The 22,407-nt window shown below is 47.4% G+C and overlaps 1 protein-coding gene across 4 annotated transcripts in view; it reads right to left on the bottom strand.

The window, feature by feature from the left end:
* Positions 1-15,935, bottom strand: part of LOC144604211 (uncharacterized) — a 43,448-nt gene extending 27,513 nt beyond the window's left edge. For all 4 annotated transcript variants that reach the window (XM_078418424.1, XM_078418423.1, XM_078418425.1 and 1 more), the window contains exons 1-4: positions 15,618-15,935; positions 5,659-5,765; positions 3,563-3,692; positions 1,548-1,641 (exon numbers count right to left, since the gene is read on the bottom strand). In XM_078418424.1, coding sequence (XP_078274550.1) covers positions 1,548-1,641; positions 3,563-3,692; positions 5,659-5,749 — 315 coding nt within the window. In that variant the 5' untranslated portion in view covers positions 5,750-5,765; positions 15,618-15,935. The remainder of the gene's footprint in view (positions 1-1,547; positions 1,642-3,562; positions 3,693-5,658; positions 5,766-15,617) is intronic.
* Between the last annotated feature and the right edge of the window lie 6,472 nt (positions 15,936-22,407).

Here is a 22,407-nt window from a genome sequence, read left to right as displayed (position 1 = left end):
AGCATTAAACTCCATCTGCCATCTTTCAGCCCACCCTTCCAAAAGGCCCAAGTCTCTCTGTAGACTTTGAAACTCTACTTCATTATTAACTACACCACCTATCTTAGTATCATCTGCATATTTACTAATCCAATTTGCCACACCATCATCCAGATCATTAATGTAAATGACAAACAACAGTGGACCCAACACAGATCCTTGGGGTACTCCACTAGACACTGGCCTCCAACCTGACATACAATTGTCAACCATTACCCTCTGGTATCTCCCATTCAGCCATTGTTGAATCCATCTTGCAACCTCACTATTAATACCCAACGATTTAACTTTCTTAATCAACCTTCCATGTGGAACCTTGTCAAATGCCTTACTGAAGTCCATATAGACAACATCCACAGCCTTGCCCTTATCAATTTCCCTGGTAACCTCTTCAAAAAATTCAAGATGATTAGTCAAACATGATCTTTCAGGCACAAATCCATGTTGACTGTTTCTAATCAGGCCTTGTTTATCCAAATAATTATATATATTGTCCCTAAGTATCTTTTCCATTAATTTTCCCACCACAGACGTCAAACTAACAGGTCTATAATTGCTAGGTTTACTTTTATTGAAGACATTCTTGCTCCAATGGTCTTCAACAGCAAATCACCACGGTCCATGTCTCCCCCCACTCCCCACCCCGATTCCCCCCCCTTCCCTCCCACTACCCACCCCCCCCCCGACTCCCCCCCCCAGAAGGTCAAGATCCCTCTTCTGACGAAGGGTCTGAAGGAGGGTCTCAACCCGAAACATCATCCATTCCTTTTCTCCAAGATGTTGCCTAACTCACTGAGTTACTCCAGCTATTTTTTTGTCTATCTTCGATTTAAAAAAAAAAATCTAACCTCAAGAGCATTAGAAACTGATAAACATAAATGCATGCATGCATTTTTTATTTATTCATTACTCCTTTTCTTCCATAGCCCAGTATTCACAGGCCAATTGCTGCCCCATCTCAGATTACAAACAAATTTTGGACATTTGGTTTTGCACTCTTTCCTGCAGTTTTCTTTGAATGAAGGGTAATGCAAGAGGCCAGAGCAATCACACACCACTAGGAGGAAAATAAATCAGGATCACGCCGCACAAAAATGGCGCATAATCAGCCGCGAATGCTAAAAATAATATCTTAATATTTTGTTCACAAAATGCTGGAGTAACTCAGCAGGTCAGGCAGCATCCCAAGAGAGAAGGAATGGGTGACGATTCGGGTCGAGACCCTTCTTCAGTCTGAAGAAGGGTCTCGACCCGAAACGTCATCCATTCCTTCTCTCCTGAGATGCTGCCTGACCTGCTGAGTTACTCCAGCATTTTGTGAATAAATACCTTCGATTTGTACCAGCATCTGCAGTTATTTTCTTACACTTTCTTAATATTTTGTAATACAAATGGCCGATTCCTGGGCTAACTTTATCCGAAACGTAACATCGCCTCTCTGGTAACATCTATTTTATTACAGATTTTAAAATAAACATAATAATTGCAACTGATAGAAATGTACCCACCTCAGAAGCAAGTTTGTCACAGATATAACAATAGCACTGTTCACAGAAATCTAAATTGCTACCAGAAGGCCCAGATACCTCATTTTCTGTTCGCCTAAAACAGACATTTTAAATACATTAAAAGGTTGATATCAGCCATTTTTCAAAAAACTTGCAGAATGGGTGTGGAAAAGTATTAGTGATTATTTAAACATGGAATACATTAATCAGGAAATTACTCACTCTCAAAAATGTTATTGAACTCTTTCACTTAAGTCATTAAGTGCAATATACTGCCTTTAACTTTTGTGGGAAAGAACTTTTCATTAGTTTACAGTGCAGCCTGAAATGCTCCATAAATCACTTTAGTTATTTTCAATAGTACATCATACCTCCCCAGAGCTAGAAAAAGGAGGTACTAATGGAGGTCAATTCATTGAAGAATTTAAGGAATTCTAATAAATAAAAATATGAGTTGGGCATTTACCTTCAATGGTTTATTATCACTGTGTAATACTTTTTTTGCATCGTGTTCTGTAAATTATTACTATACATAAGCACAATACCAGATTAGGTACAAAGTGTATAGAAATAGCCCGCTGGGACCAGATACAAGAGTCGTCAGGTTTTGGCATCATTTTCAAATTTTGTGCCTGCTTTACCATTCTATGGCTGACCCATGACATTTTCATGCACCAACACAATATCCCCCAACACTTAATCTATAGATGGGCCCAAAGTGCATGCAGTGATGGAGCATTCATTGCCTTCTTGGGTAGTGACCTCCACGGACTGAGTGAAGACATTTCTGACACGAAGGACAGATCCCATATTTTGAGACGGTGTCCACTTATTCTGCACAGCCTAGACTGGATAAACCCGGTATCAATAGACAATAGGTGCAGGAGTAGGCCACTCGGCCCTTCGAGCCAGCACCGCCATTCAATGTGATCATGGCTGATCATTCACAATCAGTACCCCATTCCTGCCCTCTCCCCATACCCCCTGACTCCGCTATCATTAAGAGCTCTATCTTACTCTCTCTTGAAAGCATCATGAAAGCATCGTGTCAGGATCCATTATCATGCAGTATGTTTCAATGAGAAAACCTCTCGCTCTTTTAAAATCAAGAGTATGAAGGCAGCTATAAAATCCAGGAAGTTTAAACATTCCGTTCAGCATCTCATGAATTACTGTTAATTGCACATTTTGATGCATTATTGGCCACGATAAAACAACCTTAAAGACTAAGCTCATGACAATTTAAACAGGATGGAACAAGCTGCCAGAGGTGGTAGTTGAAGCAGGGACTGTTTAAGAAATAATTAGACAGGTACATGGATAGGACAGATGTAGAGGGAGATGGGGCTAAATGCAGGCAGGTGGGACTAGTGTAGATGGGACATGTCGGTCGGTGTGGCCGTTGGGCCGAAGGGCCCGTTTCCACTCTACGAACCACTGTATGACTCTACGAGACTCTCTATGACTCTGGGATATACCCAGAAACACGGAGGCGGAGAAATGAAATTAAACATTCAGGCTGCTAGAAGTCTGAAATACCAAGAACATTCGGAAGCTTCAGGGAGGATTTGTGGACAGAGGTAGTTGTACCCTTTCAGGACCCAATTAACAAGACCAGAGTACACAGTCTTCCATACACCACACAGCCAATTAGTTTGGGCATGGCATCTTTAAATCAATAATGCTTGATAGAGTTCATTTGACTAGAATTACAATAATGTATTTAAGGAGAGGATTTCAAACAAAACCCACCACACAAAAAAAAAATCAGGAAGTATATTCACTAATAATTAACTGCCTGTGTCCAACATGACTGAAATAGTACATCTATATTTAGAGAAATGGATCAGGGAATTGCAGTTCTATATAACAATCTATTAGCACAACACAGTACGTGCAGAATTGCAGTAACACGGACAAAACAGTTCTAAATCTTCAGAGATAAGAACAATTTAAAGTCTAATGGTTTTTGACAACAAATTATGTGTCCCAAATCAACTGTCAGGGCTACATACATAAAGTCTTGTTCTACACAGTCATATCGTGCGTGTGGCATTACATTGCCCTTTTTGCTGTAGGTAATGGCAAGCCCACATTCTTCATCAATTACTTCAGTGCTTTTATCCTTGGATGTGTCCAAAGCTTCTGTGAATAAAAACAATTGCGTCAACAAATGCATTACTCATTAAACTCAAGACATCATTGAACATTTAGTTGATGATCAAGAATAATAAAGGTGAAATATTCCACTAAACTTTACTGATGCTTATCTAGTTCAACTAAGAATAGCATGAAACATCAATGCAGCAGGAGGAGAACGTTTCGTCTTTTGAGCCTTTTTAATGACTCTGCGAGATTGTGGCTGATCTGTGACCATACTTTGTTTACTACCCTCATTTTCATCTCAAGTACCTTTTGGATAACAAAAATCTAACAATTTCAACGTTTAAAATGAGCAAATGACCAGAAGCAACCACTATTAATTCCAAGGTATTTATTCACAAAATGCTGGAGTAACTCAGCAGGTCTGGCAGCATCTCAGGAGAGAAGGAATGGGTGACGTTTCGGGTCGAGACCCTTCTTCAGACTATTAATTCCAATCTCTTAACATCCATGGAGAGTGAAGGCAAGTCAGAACTTCTAAAAAGTCAGGCTCAATTTTTAATTATTTACCCCTTTTGTCCCATTGTTCCTTACTCCCTATTTACCTTATTAATTTCATATCATCTTAACCGTCGATAAAATTGCTTCAAACCTTTGATGTGTCAAGGTAAAAGTTTGATAACCATATAATGCATTTCAGCCCAGGGCTGTTCAAGTGATCTCCAGAGATCCAAAGAGCTGTAGTATAACTTATGTTTCATTGTATAATCATTAATATATAATGACCAAATTCCATTAGCCTTTTTGATTATTTCTATCCACACCCTTGACATGCAAAAGGAATATCAGCACATAATCTTCTGGAAGTCCACATAAACATTACCTGCAGACATTCACCAACCACTACACGAGTTACTTCCCCTGATCCAGTTCACCAGACTTGACAGACCTTTTGCGATAGCTAAAATTGCACTGTTCTTAATATCAGTAACATTAAATGTTTCATGACAGAAATAGACATTCCCCTGTCACTCTTAAATAGCAACGTTACATGCAATTTTACAGTCCAAATGAAAATCCAGAGCCAGGGGCCACAGTTTAAGAATAAGGGGTAGGCCATTTAGATCGGAGATGAGGAAAAACGTTTTCACCCAGAGAGTTGTGAATCTGTGGAATTCTCTGCCTCAGAAGGCAGTGGAGGCCAATTCTCTGGAAGTTTTCAAGAGAGAGTTAGATAGAGCTCTTAAAGATAGCGGAGTCAAGGGATATGGGGAGAAGGCAGGAATGGGGTACTGATTGTGGATGATCAGCCATGATCACAGTGAATGGTGGTCGTGGCACGAAGGGCCGAATAGCCTACTCCTGCACCTATTGTCTATTGAAAAGACTACGCACTGAGAGAACTGTGAAAGTTTATAATTAGGGGAAGGTTCTATCTACTTCCTATAAAACCTCACAATGGCTACCACTTCGTTTGGGAGGTTTAACTCTGTAAAGTTATTATTTTCTTTATTTTGAAAATGTCAAAATACTTTCAAATATTTTGCATCATTTGTGGCACTCCCTAAATCCTTATTAATTTCCTTGACAGCTCCACTATAAATACCAACACCACAACCAGAGAGCAGTGCTGAACTACTCTCTATCTCTATGGTGACCCACGGACTATCCTTTGATCGGACTTTGCTGGCTTTACCTTGCACTAAACCTTAATCCCTTCTCATGCATCGATACACTGTAAATTGCTCGATTGTCATCACGTGTTGTCTTTCTGTTGACAGGATAGCACGCAATAAAAGCTTTTCACTGCACCTTGGTACACATGACCATAATGTAAACTAAAGTTCATTATTCAAGATTTACAATATCACTGCCTCCAGTTTGGGGAGCGGAACCCGACCCTTTCCTATCGCTCATTATCAGGCTTTACACTCAATTGCAGGGAGAGGGGGGGAGAGGGGGAGAATGTAGACAAATTCTATATCTACTATAAATAAATAGGTCTGACCTGGAGAATCTTCTACAATGAACACTGAAGTTTCATCTTCATTGTCTCCTTCGGTGTCACTTATTATAATAACACTGTCAACTTGCTCCATCTGCAGTTCCACTCAGCTGAAAAAAGACAACAATTTACATTGTGATTACTTTCCTTTTTGCTGATTCTTTGTCATATACAACACGGCTTCTCATTTTCTCCCAATAATATGTCTCGGTCACATTTTGTCACCCAAGCAGAATATTTGTCACATTACTATCATTTGTATCATGGTGTGGGTAAAAACCACTGGGCATGGAGAAGGTACAACCTACATTCTACCAACTAAACCAATAGTATGGATTGTGTGCCAAAAGTAGACAACGGGTTGCTACCATGGAACAGCAAGATGTACATTAAAAGTCTGCCCAGTCAAGTTGGAATTAACGTATACTGAATCATAACAAGGAGCTATCCAATATTCACAAAGGCATTTGCAACACCTAACTTGGATCAGTTTTTCTCATTAAGTCACAAAATATATTATTTCTACAAAACTACCAAAGCTGCTGCATACAATCACCACAACACCCGTTAACGACCATGGGAGTCGTCTACCTGAACACAGTGCAGGAGAGACTGTGGTGAGTCATAAGTGTCATGAGTATGCCTGATTAAATTTCTGGGTGATTAGCAGAGTTGTTCTCAGCTGGAGTATTTCAGCTACAATGGGGGGGGGGATTTTTTTTGTTACTGCTTACAGTCATTATCTACCAAGCATGTGTAATTTGGGAGAGAATGATCATTTTTTTTAGACATTTGCTTGGAAATAAGTCCACCTGCTATTGCTCACTGAAGGTGATCACATGAATAAATGCAGGAAAACTCTCTCTTTGCCAAGATGGCGCAGGAGCGTAGCAATTCTGCATGCTGGCCCCAGAGGAGGATCTACTATCATCCATTACAATCGCCCTACTCTTTTAGATCTCTTTTTCACCTGCAAATCTAGCACAATTTACTCATTGCATTGGAGTTTGGCTGATTGTATTTACGTATTGATTGTCAGAATTGATTGAACAGCACGTAAAAAAGCTTTTCACTGTACTTTGGTACACATGACAATTACAAACCTAAACCTATAATAATTTACTGCCCCTCCCCTCCCCCAGAGCTGGGAGCTACTTAGAGAAAACTGAATATGGGAAAAATGGGAAATCAAATACCACAAGCATCCTGGGAAGATGAAACTCCCTCCCCCAGCCTTTTCTACCAAAGAAAAAAAAAAACTTCCAGGTGAAGCAGTATACTGCTTGCAATTTAGTGTACTGTATTCAGTACTCACAATCTGGTCGCCTATACAATAGGGAAACCAAACATAGATTGGCTTATAGCTTTGCTGAACTCCATTCAGTTTATAAAGATGCCCTGAAATACCAGTTGCAGCCATTTTAATTCTCTGCTGCACTTCAACTCTGACTTCCCTCTTTGTCCCCCTACAAGGTTCCAAAACAAAGGGATCTAAACCACCAGGAACAACATCTGATGATCCAGCTGGGTTGTCACCCAGCTTTGTGTCATCCACAAATTTGAAAACGATACATTTAATTCCCTTGTCTTGTTAATATAAATAACTGGGGTCCCAGGACCCCTAGCAGCACCCCACTAATCACTGCCTACCATTCTGAAAAGGACCCATTAATTCCTACTCTTTGCTTCCTGTCTACCAACCAGTTCTCTTTCCATTCAATATCCTACCCCCAATACCATGTGCTCTAATTCTGCACACTAATCACTTGTGTGGGACCTTGTCAAAGGCTTTGTGAAACTCCAGATACACCACATCCACTGGCTCTCCCTTATCCATTCTACTTATTACATCAAAAAATTCCAGAAGATTAGTCAAGCATGAATTCCCCTTAATAAATCCATGTTGACTTTGACCGATCCTGTCACTGCTTTCCAAATGAGCTGCTATTACATCTTACATTCTTATTCTTCTACTATTTATGCATCCTATAGATATATCAGCTATGATGATCAAGCTTTCTCAGCCAGCATCACCGCTATTTGCGTCAGTTTTCCTATAGACATTCCCTTTGTTCTCTCCACCCTAACAACAATTGATTTTTTGACTTTCCCAATTCTGATGTCCATTGATTTGATATATTAAAGCAGTTTTTTCTCTCCCGACAGACACCATGAGTATTGCTACTGTATTCTGGTTATATTTCTCCAAATTATGACTGGGGTGAGTACTGTGCGAAATAAAAATAATGAGAACGATGTACCCTTGTTATTATGGACCTGTTATTATGGGTTTCGGTTGTAGCAGACAAAATCTGTTGCAACCGAGGTGTCTGTTTGCATCGGGTAGGTCAGGAAACATCGCATTTTATAAAGTTATGAAAACTCCAGGATTGGAAATAGTTAAACAACATCATAAAATGAAGATATTCTGTGTGCCTGATGGTTAACCTCCACCAGCAGAACATCAGAAATTCACAGGATGGAGAGGTGCCACAGATTGGTTCCATTCAATGGTCTCATCGCTTGACCGGAACACCCCATTTACGTTTGGAAACAATAAATATATCAGAACACGGCTTTATCGAATTGAGCTTCTCTGGTTTCTGTTGCGCGCGCCCGTTTTAAAAGGTCGCTCTTTACTGGATGCAAACAGCATACAGTAAAGTTCATGTTATAGGAACAGAATTAGGCCATTCAGCCCATCAAGTCTACTCCCCCGTTCTGTCATGGTTGATCTATCTATCTTTCCCCATCAACGTCATTCTCCTGCCTTCTCCCCATAAACCCTGACACCCTTACAAATCAAGAAGAACAGTGAATCAAGTTCACAGAGATGGGGTGTTAAAAGGAGATAGTAGATTAGAGAAGTACAATAAACTAATGAATGAACTTTGGATTTAACTATCTGTGGAATTCTCTGCCTCAAAAGGCAGTGGAGGCCAATTCTCTGAATGCATTCAAGAGAGAACTAGATAGAGCTCTTAAGGATAGCGGAGTCAGGGGGTATGAGGAGAAGGCAGGAACGGGGAACTGATTGAGAATGATCAGCCATGATCACATTGAATGGTGGTGCTGGCTCGAAGGACCGAATGGCCTCCTCCTGCACCTATTGTCTATTGCTTAATGTCTTGAGCAGTTTTACCCCACCTAGGTCAGTTAAGGTTAAATTCGGAATGATATTGCCAGACAATACAGTCACATCCTATCGTACTATTTTATCTAAACAAGCCTGTAAGGTAATCCTATATCATCATGAAATCTTCTTAAAATTCCAGTTTTAAAGCCTATTGACCTTTTAACCAGCAGTAAACCAGCAACAAAAACCACAACCGACGTGTTAACAACTAACTATGATCGCATGTGCACATGGGAATGGAATTGCAACTTTTTAGCATCCATCATTAATTTCTGAGCTGATTTTAAATATAAAATTAAGTTACACTACGAGTTTATATTTAATTACATACATTTTTTAAAAAGTGAACTGTTTCAAATACACGACAAATTAAATGATTTTTTTAAAAAACCAAAAATTATAATCCAGTTAGAAAATAAAATAAAACTAAAAAGGTTTGAGGTAGGTAGCATTATGTATCCAAACAACTCCATTCAAACCAATCTCAACATGGTTCTTCAAAACAAATTTGCTCTCACATACCTGCTTGCTTTAATGCGTCGAGTCAAGTTACATGCTGTAACAGTGCCCCAGGGGGATTTCCAATCCCTGCTAATCTCACAGATTCTATAATTATCTAAATTCCTCTTGGGGTTAATGAAAGAAAAATGACTGAAGTTCCAATTCAGAACTTCCTCTGCAGGACAGCGCCCAGCTTTTGGAACCATCTCCAACATGCCAATGAGAAAATGGTTGCCATGCTCACAAATGAAAAATATTCTTATGAGAATCTATTTATATCCCAAATGCTGGAGTACCTCAGCGGGACAGGCAGCATCTCTGATGAGAAGGAATGGGTGACGTTTCGGGTCGAGACCCTTCATCAGACTTATTTATTATATTGTAGTGGCCTGGCGGAGGCCAGAGAAAAGGCAAGACGCCAGGCAGTTTTTAGTAAGATTCTTTTATTAGGCTGCGAGCTCCAGCCCACAGCGTAGTTCCCCTAGGGATGAGCCACGCCTCCCCCTGGTCTGGCTTTTAACCCCTAGCGCCTGTCCGTCCCGTAACGAGGGGGCTGACCCAAGGAGTGGCCTGATCCGCCACAGGACCCCCCCCAAGAACCGGAGGTACAAAACGGACAGGATGGCGCACGAGGCGACCAGCCCGGGTGCGCACCATGACCGGCGCAGGGACCGGCGACTGACCGACAGGTGGAGGGGTCGTAGCAGACACTGGAGGGGGTAGCTTGGACGGGGGGCGACCGCGCGGGCGGGGCTGCGCAACCGGCACCGGCCGATCAATGTCCACGTGTGCCGGCTTCAGCCGTGCGACCGAAACAGTCTCTCTGCGACCCCCCATGTCCAGAACGAATGTGGCCGAGCCGTGTTGCAGGACCCGGAAGGGGCCCTCGTACGGCCGCTGGAGAAGTGATCGGTGTGCGTCCCTGCGCAGGAACACAAACTGGCAGTCCTCCAGAGCGGCAGGGACATGTGGCTGGAAGGTCCCATGACGTGACGTGGGCACAGGTGCCAGCCTGCCCACCGTCTGCCGAAGACGTTGCAGGGCGTCAGAAGGCTGCTCCACTCGACCCTGCGCTGGTGGGATGAACTCCCCGGGAACCGTCAAGGGGGCCCCGTACACCAACTCGGCGGAGGAGGAGGCCAAGTCCTCCTTGGGTGCAGTGCGGATCCCCAGCAAAACCCACGGCAGGGCGTCCACCCAGTCTGGGCCCGTGAGCCCAGCCTTCAGGGCAGCCTTCAGCTGGCGGTGAAAGCGTTCCACCAACCCGTTCGACTGTGGATGGTACGCCGTAGTGTGGTGTAGGCTGACACCCAAGAGTCTTGCCATGGCCGACCACAGTTCCGAAGTGAACTGTGGCCCCCGGTCGGATGTAATGTCCAGTGGCACCCCGAACCGGGCGATCCAGTGCGCCGCCAAGGCCCGCGCGCAGGTGGCCGTCGAGGTGTCTGCCAGCGGAATGGCCTCCGGCCACCGCGTGAAGCGATCTACCACAGTGAAGAGGTGGGTCATGCCCCGGGACGGCGGCAGCGGCCCCACGATGTCCACATGAATGTGGTCGAAGCGCTGCCGAGGGCTTTATTCGCCGTGCTGTCGCCTGGTCCAGGGCGCCGACGACATAAAAGTACTTCGTCAAGTCGACGGTTACCCCTCGCACAGCAAACTGTGCCTCTGCCTGCTGGAACCAGACCTCAGGCTCTTCGGTCCACAGGGTCGGGAGTTTGAGGGAGACGGCATCGAGGTCGGCAGGACCGGGTTGCACATCAGCGTTCGACATCACGACGTGTGATGTCCGTCGAGGTCACCAATGTAGTGGCCTGGCGGAGGCCAGAGAAAAGGCAAGACGCCAGGCAGTTTTTAGTAAGATTCTTTTATTAGGCTGCGAGCTCCAGCCCACAGCGTAGTTCCCCTAGGGATGAGCCACGCCTCCCCCTGGTCTGGCTTTTAACCCCTAGCGCCTGTCCGTCACGTAACGAGGGGGCTGACCCAAGGAGTGGCCTGATCCGCCACAATATTATAGTTATCTCCCAGCATGTAATTCCCACTACAAACACAATTTAAGCTCCATACAATTTAAGCTCAATGAAGGAAATTATATCTCAGTTAACTTTTGTCCACCTTCCTCTATTGAGTAATTACATGAACAACCCAATTACTATCTTGAACAAATACCGTTCCCGTCCTTTTTCTTTGTACCTATGATCACCAAACTCAAAACAACCAACAAAAGAAGTCCCCTTAAAAAATCAACATTATTTGCAGCTTTTATCTAAACAACATATAGACACATAATGCTGGAGCAACTCAGCGGGTCAGGCAACATCTCTGGAGATAGGAATAGGTGACATTTCAGACCCTGAAGAAGGGTTCCAGACCCTGAAGAAGGGTTTATTTCTTTTCTGCAGAGAAGCTGGCTAACCTGCCGGGTCACTCCAGCATTTTGTGTTTATCTTCGGTATAAACCAGCACCTGCAGTGCCTCCCCGCACATTTTATTTAAACGCTATCCTATCATGTTTGCCAAATGCCTTTCTATTTATATTGCAAAATTCAATAAAATTATTCGCATCCAATTTTTGTTTAAAAAAATCTTGATCTTCAAACATTATTTTCCTCGGACTTCAAACTCTGTGGTGCTAATGTACCGAACTCGATAGACAAATTAATCATCATCAACATCTACTTTAACTCCAAAAAAGGTGATGTACATATTCCAGGGTCTCATTCTGCATCCGTTTAATAGGGGTGGAGCTGTGCTGTGCAGCCCGGTCTGGTTGGTGGATGCTAATTCTGGAAGGTACGCATGCTTTAGCTAATAAGCCAATATTTTAGAGACATAGGGGACTGCACATGTTGAAATATGAAGCAAACAACTGCTCGAGAAACTCAATGGATCAAGCAGCATCTGTGAAGGCAAATAGGCATTTCTTGTCAAGACCCTGCCGTAAGGACCGACGGTATTGAGGGAAGCAGGAAGTTGGAGTCAGCTGAGGGAGAGCTAGTTTAGAGAAAGAGGCTGGTGATGATAAATGGAAATAGATAAGATTTTTCCCCCCTTGTTTGTTTTCACCCATCACCCACCAGCCTGGGTCTAAACTCCCTCCTTCCCCTCTAGTATCTGGCTCCATCAACCAATCCTGACAGATTCTGACATGGAGAGCCCAGGAAAAAGACCATCAAGGCGGAGCCGTACATGGCAGCCGCGCCAACAGCCTGTCTCGTCTTTTTCTTCTTTTACTGTTTTGGTCTGTGTTTACTTGCATGTCTTTAGTGTACCATTAATTTTTGTATTATGTGGGGGGGGGGGGGGGGGGAGAAAGACCTTTTTTAAAAATCTCTTTCCTCGACAGAGATGCAACTTTTTCCCTTTGTTAGGGATCGACTGCAGGAGCTGCAACCGCAGGAGCTTCGACCGCCCCGATCGTTGGAGCTTCGACCGCCTCGATCACGGGAGCTTCGATCGCCCCGACTGCGGAAGTTTTGATTGCCCCGACCGCAGGAGAAAAGGAGGAAAGAAGGTTTCAGTTATTTGCCTTCCATCACAGTGGGGAATGTAAGGTTACTGAAAAAACAAGATGGACGTGCTGCCTGCACTGGTGAGGAGTCAGAGGGAGTGCCGTGAGCGCAGTGATCTTGGTGTTTTGCGGGGACATGACTCCACAAAGACATCCCAGAGTCTAGTGCAAGTGTGGACGGCTTTCTGACTGTTCAGGGGGACAGGGACAGCAGAGAGAGCGACAGCGGTTGTACAAATGCAGTCACATCACGGTGAAGGAGCGTGTGTGCGCGGACCGGACATTGAACTGATGGCCGTGGGTCTCCGCTTATGCTGTGTGCCCTGGGGATTCTCACATGCCGCTGTGGTGGCTGTTTAAGTCTATGTATGGACCCGTCTGAAGAAGGGTCTGCACCCAAAATGTCACCAATTCCTTCTCTCCAGAGATGCTGCCTATCCCGCTGAGTTACTCCAGCATTGTGCGTCGATCCTTGATTAATGATGGCTGCCTAATAGCACACAATCGTGACATATCATTTAGGAAAGTACTTTGTGTAGCAGGTTTAAAAATTAAAAAATCAGGGAAGTGGTTGGCACACATACAAGGTGCAAGGAGAGGAAACATAAATGATGAGCATCTTTGAACAAGAGAGCATTCACCTGCATCCACCTCTCACTTAAGGACAAAGTGTTGGAGTAATTCAGCAAGTCAGACAGCATCTCTGGAGATCGTGGAGATGACATTTTTTAGTAAACCAGCTTAGGGGGATTGCATGGCAGGCGAGGTCACGTACTGTTGCCACACAACGCCTTCTGGGAGGCAAGCCGTGTACTGCAGGCAATCACTTTCTATGGCTGACAGTGCAGCGGGCCGGGCACTCTTTGCCAAGTCTTTTTCTTCTATTTTATGTTTGGAACGACTTCTGTTGTGGAACAATTCATCAGTCCTAATTTGAGAGTGTGTTGCAGTTGAATGTTGCAGCTGCACTTGCTGCAGCTCGGCTTCACCCGCCTTCACCCATCAGCACATATCCGGCTCCCTGCACCTCTCCCCGTTCCTGCGCTCCTGCTCCGTGCCTCGCCTCCTGCAGTTCTTCGGCCCCTCACCGCTCCTGCTGGCCATCCAGCCCTTCTCCCCGCTCGCCATCTCTGTCAGCCGGGCTCAGTTTCCACTTGACCGGCACTCAACACCTCGTGGCTGGTGCCACCGAGCAGAGCCGTGCCTGGTCCTCCGCCTCGGCTGCCAGCGCCCAGGTCTCGCTGCTGCTCGGCCTCCGCTGCCGATCGGCCGCTCCCCGGTCCTCTTCTTCCACCACCTCCTCCTCCTAGGCTGTCGAGCGCGGCCTGGGCCCTTCACCCTCAGGCCAACCTCCAGCGCTCACTGCTTCTGCCCCTGCAGACCCTCCAGGCCCCTCGGCTTGGGTTCTTCCCACTGCTGCTCTCCCAGCTCGCTCAATCCCGTCCTTTCCTCCTCCTCCGCCCCCGTTTCTCGGCCTCGCTCTCCTGCCTCCCTTTCCGGCCACGTTTTTTTCTCCCGCCGGTTGGCCAGACCTCTTCCCAGCTGCTTCTTGCATCCACGGGCTTTGCAGCCTTTCTCCTGGTTCCTCTTCCTCCGCCGGATCCTCCAACTTCTTCCCCATTTTTTACAGCACAAAAATTGACCATTTTGTCATTTTTGTTAAGGCGAGAATGTACATGTTGCATGTGTTGCTAGTGTATGCCAGAAGCTGCCATGTCCTCCAGATGGCTTGAGCGACTCCGTGCATCACATCCTTTGACCTTACATGCAATCCCCCTATACGCAGTTCCTTGTTTCTCCAAGGCTTCATCCTATCCGCATCTCTTTTCCAACTTTTCTCTCCCCCACCCACCCCCCCAATTCAATCACTCAGAAGAGTCATGTTAACTTCTACCAGAAAATCATCGACGGTGAAAAACGCACTTTGATCTGCCCTAAACTGTCTGACCTTCCAGTCAAAGTAAATGCTGCTGATCGTTATATTCTAGTATGTAATCAGCCGTTTACATTATAGGGGCAGCATTTAAAACAGCATGTCTCCTGCAAAACCCCCCCCCCCAAATAGATGCTGCCTGACCCATCCCCCACAGAAGTTGCCTGACCCATCCCCCCACCGATGTTGCCTGACCCATCCCCCCACAGATGTTGCCTGACCCATCCCCCCACAGATGTTGCCTGACCCATCCCCCCACAGATGTTGCCTGACCCATCCCCCCACAGATGTTGCCTGACCCATCCCCTCACAGATGCTGCCCGACCCATCCCCTCACAGATGCTGCCCGACCCATCCCCCTACAGATGTTGCCAGACCCATCCGCCCCCCACAGATGTTGCCAGACCCATCCCCCCACAGATGTTGCCAGACCCATCCCCCCACAGATGTTGCCTGACCCATCCCCACAGATGCTGCCCGACCCATCCCCTCACAGATGCTGCCCGACCCATCCCCCCCACATGCTGCCAGACCCATCCGCCCCCCACAGATGTTGCCAGACCCATCCCCCCACAGATGTTGCCCGACCCATCCCCCCACAGATGTTGCCTGACCCATCCCCCCACAGATCTTGCCTGACCCATCCCCCCACAGATCTTGCCTGACCCATCCCCCCCACATGCTGCCAGACCCATCCGCCCCCCACAGATGTTGCCAGACCCATCCCCCCACAGATGTTGCCCGACCCATCCCCCCACAAATGCTGCCTGACCCATCCCCCCACAGATCTTGCCCGACCCATCCCCCCACAGATGTTGCCAAACCCATCCCCCCACATGCTGCCCGACCCATCCCCCACCCTGGCGTGTTCTCCGGCTCACCTTCACAGTTAGAAGTATAACAATTAAGGGGAAGCACGGCTGGGGGTGGGAGAGTGCAGTTCCCTTGTAACCCGAAGATGGCGGCAGCTCGGGCTCCCCAGGGCGGCTGTCGACTCGCTGTTGTCATGCCCCTCCTCGGTGTGGAGTGTGGGGGACCCCCGGGGGGATGGAGTGGGTGCTGGGGCGGGCGGGGCACGGTCGGGCCGGGCCGGGCCTGCGCTCCCGGGGCCGCCGTCCACACCCCCTCCCGCTCTCTTTTTCTTTCTTCCTGCCTCGCACACGCCTCACGGTTACACCGAATGCTCCTTTCCCCTTCGCCGAAGCCCCTCCCGATCGCCCCACCCCGTCAGGTTTGTCCGCGTCCCCCGGTCGCCCTCCGTCCCGGTCCGCCTTCGTATTTAGCGCCCTCCACCTGCCCGCCGCCCGCACTTCCGGGTCAGCCGCCGAGCGCTTCCGGGGCGCGTCGCCATGGCAACCGGCCCATGGAGTCTCTCGCCCGCCTGCCCGGGGCCCCGCGACACCGCCCGGGGGGGGGGGGGGGGCCGGCGACACCGCCCCGGGGGGGCCCCGCGACACCGCCCGGGGGGGGGGGGGGGGCCGGCGACACCGCCCCGGGGGGGCCCCGCGACACCGCCCCCGGGGGGGGGCCGCGACACCGCCCGGAACAAGTGAGGCGACCGCGGTCAGCACGGAGGTCAAGGAGGGTAAAATGGAGATGGGGAGGATTGAAAGATGAGGAGTTGAGGAGGGTAGAATAGAGCTATAGAATGGAGGTGAGGAGGGTAGGATGGAGGTGAGGGGGATAGAATGAGGGTGAGGGGGATAGAGTGGAGGTGAGGGGGGTAGAATGGAGGTGAGGGGATAGAATGGAGGTGAGGATGGAATGGAGGTGAGGGGGATAGAATGGAGGTGAGGGGGGTAGAATGGAGGTGAGGGGATAGAATGGGGGTGAGGGGGATAGAATGGAGGTGAGGAGGTTAGGGTGAGGGGGGTAGGATGGAGGTGAGCATAGAATGGAGGTGAGTATATAATGGAGGTTAGAAGGGTAGAATAGAGGTGAGGATAAAATGGAGGTGAGGATGGAATGGAGGTGAGGGAGATAGAATGGAGGTGAGGAGGATAGGGTGAGGGGGTAGGATGGAGGTGAGCATAGAATGGAGGTGAGTATATAATGGAGGTTAGAAGGGTAGAATAGAGGTGAGGATAAAATGGAGGTGAGGATGGAATGGAGGTGAGGGGGATAGAATGGAGGTGAGGGGGGTAGAATGGAGGTGAGTATAGAATGGAGGTGAGGAGGGTAGAATGGAGGTGAGGGGATAGAATGGGGTGAGGGGGATAGAATGGAGGTGAGGTGGAGGATAGGGTGAGGAGGGTAGGATGGAGGTGAGCATAGAATGGAGGTGAGGGGTATAGAATGGAGGTGTGGAGGGTAGGATGGAGGTGAGGGGGATAGGGTGAGGAGGGTAGGATGGAGGAGAGCATAGAATGGAGGCGTGGAGGGTAGAATGGAGGTGAGTATAGAATGACAAGGAGTATAGAATGGAGGTGAGGGGGGTAGAATGGAGGTGAGGAGGGTAAAATGGAGGTGAGGGGGATAGAATGGAGGTGAGGAGGGTAGAATGGAGGTGAGGGGATAGAATGGAGGTGAGGAGGGTAGAATGGAGGTGAGGAGGGTAAAATGGAGGTGAGGGGGATAGAATGGGGGTGAGGAGGGTAGAATGGAGGTGAGTATAGAATGGAGGTGTGGAGAGTAGAATGGAGGTGAGGAGGGTAGGATGGAGGTGAGGGGGGATAGAATGGAGGTGAGGAGGACAGGGTAAGGGGGGTAGGATGGAGGTGAGCAGAGAATAGAGGTGAGGGGGATAGAATGGAGGTGAGGGGGATAGAATGGAGGTGAGGAGGGTAGAATGGAGGTGAGGAGGGTAGGATGGAGGTGAGGGGGGATAGAATGGAGGTGAGGAGGGTAGAATAGAGGTGAGGATAAAATGGAGGTGAGGATAGAATGGAGGTGAGGGGGATAGAATGGAGGTGAGGAGGATAGGGTGAGGGGGGTAGGATGGAGGTGAGCATAGAATGGAGGTGAGTATATAATGGAGGTTAGAAGGGTAGAATAGAGGTGAGGATAAAATGGAGGTGAGGATGGAATGGAGGTGAGGGGGATAGAATGGAGGTGAGGAGGGTAGAATGGAGGTGAGTATAGAATGGAGGTGAGGAGGGTAGAATGGAGGTGAGGGGGATAGAATGGGGGTGAGGGGGATAGAATGGAGGTGAGGAGGAGGATAGGGTGAGGAGGGTAGGATGGAGGTGAGCATAGAATGGAGGTGAGGGGTATAGAATGGAGGTGAGGAGGGTAGGATGGAGGTGAGGGGGATAGGGTGAGGAGGGTAGGATGGAGGTGAGCATAGAATGGAGGCGTGGAGGGTAGAATGGAGGTGAGTATAGAATGACAAGGAGTATAGAATGGAGGTGAGGGGGGTAGAATGGAGGTGAGGAGGGTAGGATGGAGGTGAGTATAGAATGACAAGGAGTATAGAATGGAGGTGAGGGGGGTAGAATGGAGGTGAGGAGGGTAAAATGGAGGTGAGGGGGATAGAATGGAGGTGAGGAGGGTAGAATGGAGGTGAGGGGGATAGAATGGAGGTGAGGAGGGTAGAATGGAGGTGAGGAGGGTAAAATGGAGGTGAGGGGGATAGAATGGGGGTGAGGAGGGTAGAATGGAGGTGAGTATAGAATGGAGGTGAGGAGGGTAGAATGGAGGGTAGGATGGAGGTGAGGGGGATAGAATGGAGGTGAGGAGGACAGGGTAAGGGGGTAGGATGGAGGTGAGCAGAGAATAGAGGTGAGGGGGATGGAATGGAGGTGAGGGTAGGATGGAGGTGAGGGGGATAGAATGGAGGTGAGGAGGATAGGGTGAGGGGGTAGGATGGAGGTGAGCATAGAATGGAGGTGAGTATATAATGGAGGTTAGGAGGTTAGAATAGAGGTGAGGATAAAATGGAGGTGAGGATGGAATGGTGAGGGGGATAGAATGGAGGTGAGGAGGGTAGGATGGAGGTGAGTATAGAATGACAAGGAGTATAGAATGGAGGTGAGGGGGGTAGAATGGAGGTGAGGAGGGTAGGATGGAGGTGAGTATAGAATGACAAGGAGTATAGAATGGAGGTGAGGGGGGTAGAATGGAGGTGAGGAGGGTAAAATGGAGGTGAGGGGGATAGAATGGAGGTGAGGAGGGTAGAATGGAGGTGAGGGGGATAGAATGGAGGTGAGGAGGGTAGAATGGAGGTGAGGAGGGTAAAATGGAGGTGAGGGGGATAGAATGGGGGTGAGGAGGGTAGAATGGAGGTGAGTATAGAATGGAGGTGAGGAGGGTAGAATGGAGGGTAGGATGGAGGTGAGGGGGATAGAATGGAGGTGAGGAGGACAGGGTAAGGGGATAGGATGGAGGTGAGCAGAGAATAGAGGTGAGGGGGATGGAATGGAGGTGAGGGTAGGATGGAGGTGAGGGGGATAGAATGGAGGTGAGGAGGATAGGGTGAGGGGGGTAGGATGGAGGTGAGCATAGAATGGAGGTGAGTATATAATGGAGGTTAGGAGGTTAGAATAGAGGTGAGGATAAAATGGAGGTGAGGATGGAATGGTGAGGGGGATAGAATGGAGGTGAGGAGGGTAGGATGGAGGTGAGTATAGAATGACAAGGAGTATAGAATGGAGGTGAGGGGGGTAGAATGGAGGTGAGGAGGGTAAAATGGAGGTGAGGGGGATAGAATGGAGGTGAGGAGGGTAGAATGGAGGTGAGTATAGAATGGAGGTGAGGAGGGTAGAATGGAGGTGAGGGGGATAGAATGGGGGTGAGGGGGATAGAATGGAGGTGAGGGGGATAGAATGGAGGTGAGGAGGAGGATAGGTGAGGAGGGTAGGATGGAGGTGAGCATAGAATGGAGGTGAGAGGTATAGAATGGAGGTGAGGAGGGTAGGATGGAGGTGAGGGGGATAGGTTGAGGAGGGTAGGATGGAGGTGAGCATAGAATGGAGGCGTGGAGGGTAGAATGGAGGTGAGGAGGGTAGAATGGAGGTGAGGGGGATAGAATGGAGGTGAGGAGGGTAAAATGGAGGTGAGGGGGATAGAATGGGGGTGAGGAGGGTAGAATGGAGGTGTGTATAGAATGGAGGTGAGGGGGGTGGAATGGAGGTGAGGAGGGTAAAATGGAGGTGAGGGGGATAGAATGGGGGTGAGGAGGGTAGAATGGAGGTGTGTATAGAATGGAGGTGAGGAGGGTAGAATGAAAGTGAGGAAGATAGCATGGAGGTGAAGATAAAATGGAGTTGAGGATAGAATGGAGGTGAGGGGAATAGAATGGAGGTGAGGAGGGTAGAATGGAGGTGAGGAGGGTAGAATGGAGGTGAGGAGGGTAGAATGGAGACGAGGAGGATAAAATGGAGGTGAGGGGGATAGAATGGAGATGAGGAGGGTACTTTTTACTCCAGTTATCTCTGGTCTCTGAGGCCAGTTCAAGCTGATCGATCTGCAGGCCAATCGTGTGTCCATGTAGAAGACATTCATGCACAAGGCTTTGACATGTGTGTCCCCACTACTAGGATTGCCCATGTCCTTCATGATGGATTCAGCAAAAGGTTCACTATTCAAGAAGACAGAAATATCAAGTGGACTGGAATATTCAATTATATGTTAACAGGGCTACATAAATGGAAGTTGTTGAACTATCATCTTGGATAGAGCAGACTATCTATGCTCCGAAGCTGCTGATTCCAGCGAAAACATGAGGCCACAGATCAAGTGTCTCTCGATTTAATCCAGTATACCTTGCTGTAGTCCAAAAAAGATTTTTTTGGTGAGATACATAAAGTTTTACAGACACAAGCAGGCAGCATTTCTGGCTGATGTGACAAAAATGATGAATTCCTCAAAAATAAAAGACTCATTAGCCATTTATTTAAACACAAGAACAATAGATTTGTGTGCAAGATTCCTCTACCTGTCTTTGCAGAGAAGATACGTGCTAGGATTATTTTGCTATTTCAATGAGCATATGCTGAAAAATTCTTGCCTGATAGCCGGTGTAGATTCAAAGATGACAGTGTTACCACCGGGGTCTTTCCTGTAAGACAAATTCATAAAAGGTTCTGAGAACAAAATATTGCGTTGCCTGTGCCTTTGTTGATCTCACAAAGGCCTTTGATACAGTCAGCAAAGCGGACTCATGGAAACTACAAGCCAAAATCAACTCTAATAACCTGCTTGCCTCATGCTGATCAGATTTACGGATGATCAATAAGTTCCATTCGCCTCTCTCGGACACAAGTAGAGTAAAGTCAGGTTGTATTGTAGTCCTCACTTCGGTATGTTTTTTTACTTACACATTCAGAAATTTAAATGAAAGTTTACAATCTCCGCCATTTGTAATCTAAACTGACATCTGCAAAACATGTTCAGTAGCATTTTACCCCAGCTGGCTACCCAGAAGTGGATCGTCATTATCAATTCATTTTCTCAATTACGTTTTGCAAATGTAATCTCATTATATCTCCTAATTTCTTTAGGAAACGGGGCTTCCCTTCTTCAATTATAGATGAGGCTCACACTAGGGCCTCCTCTATATCCCGCAGCTCCGCTCTTGGTCCCCCTCCCCCCATTCGTAACAAGGATAGAGTCCCCCTTGTCTTCACCTTCCACCCCATCAGCCAGTGTACATAACAAATTATCCTCCAACATGTATATATATGATGATGATTTCCATCACCTACAACGGGATCCCACTACTGGCCACATCTTCCCATCTCCCCTTTCTGCTTTCCACAGATTCCGTAACTCCCTGGTCCACTCGTCCCTTCCTACCCAAACCACCCCGTCCCCAGGCACTTTCCCCTGCAACTGCACGAGATGCAACACCTGTCCCTTTACCTCCCCCCTCGACTCCATCCAAGGACCTAAACAGTCTTTCCAGGTGAGGCAGAGGTTCACCTGTACCTCCTCCAACCTCATCTATTGTATCCGCTGTTCCAGATGTCAACTTCTCTACATCGGCGAGACCAAATGCAGGCTCGGCGATCGTTTCGCTCAACACCTTCGCTCAGTCTGCCTTAACCAACCTGATCTCCCGGTGGCTGAGCACTTTAGCTCCCCCTTCCACTCCCAGTCTGACCTTTCTGTCGTGGGCCTCCTCCAGTGTCATAGTGAGGCCCACCACAAATTGGAGGAACAGCACCTCACATTTCGCTTGGGCAGCTTACAGCTCAGAGGTATGAACATTGACTTCTCTAACTTTAGATAGCTCCTCTGTCCCTCTCTTCCCCTCCCCCTTCCCAGTTCTCCCACTGTCTTCCTGTCTCCACCTATATCCTTTCTTTATCCCGCCCCCCTGTCATCAGTCTGAAGAAGGGTCTCGACCCAAAATGTCACCCATTCCATCTCTCCAGAGATGCTGCCTCACCAGCTGAGTTACTCCAGCATTTTGTGATACCTTCGATTTGTACCAGCATCTGCAGTTATTTTCGTACACTAATCTCATTATAAATATGACAGGCACTGTGTATGAGCTAGCTCTTGTAAATGCCCATGTACCCGTATAGTTGGTTATGTAGAAGCATCCTGTCATAAGAAGCCAATCTACATAATGCAATGGACCATGCTGCTTCAAGTCATTTTAGCTTTGTAAAGCAAAAACAAGTATCAAAAGAGGTTGTGGCCTAAAATGATATTAAACTGTTGAGACAGTTTACATGGTCCTAATTATATCATGCTTCCCATGTCTATGTGATAGCTGGACCATTT

The sequence above is a fragment of the Rhinoraja longicauda genome, chromosome 21, assembly GCF_053455715.1.
Source record: "Rhinoraja longicauda isolate Sanriku21f chromosome 21, sRhiLon1.1, whole genome shotgun sequence".
Lineage (NCBI taxonomy): Eukaryota > Metazoa > Chordata > Chondrichthyes > Rajiformes > Arhynchobatidae > Rhinoraja > Rhinoraja longicauda.
The sequence above is the reverse complement of the archived record's forward strand: the minus strand, read 5'-3'. Positions and strand labels throughout refer to the sequence as shown.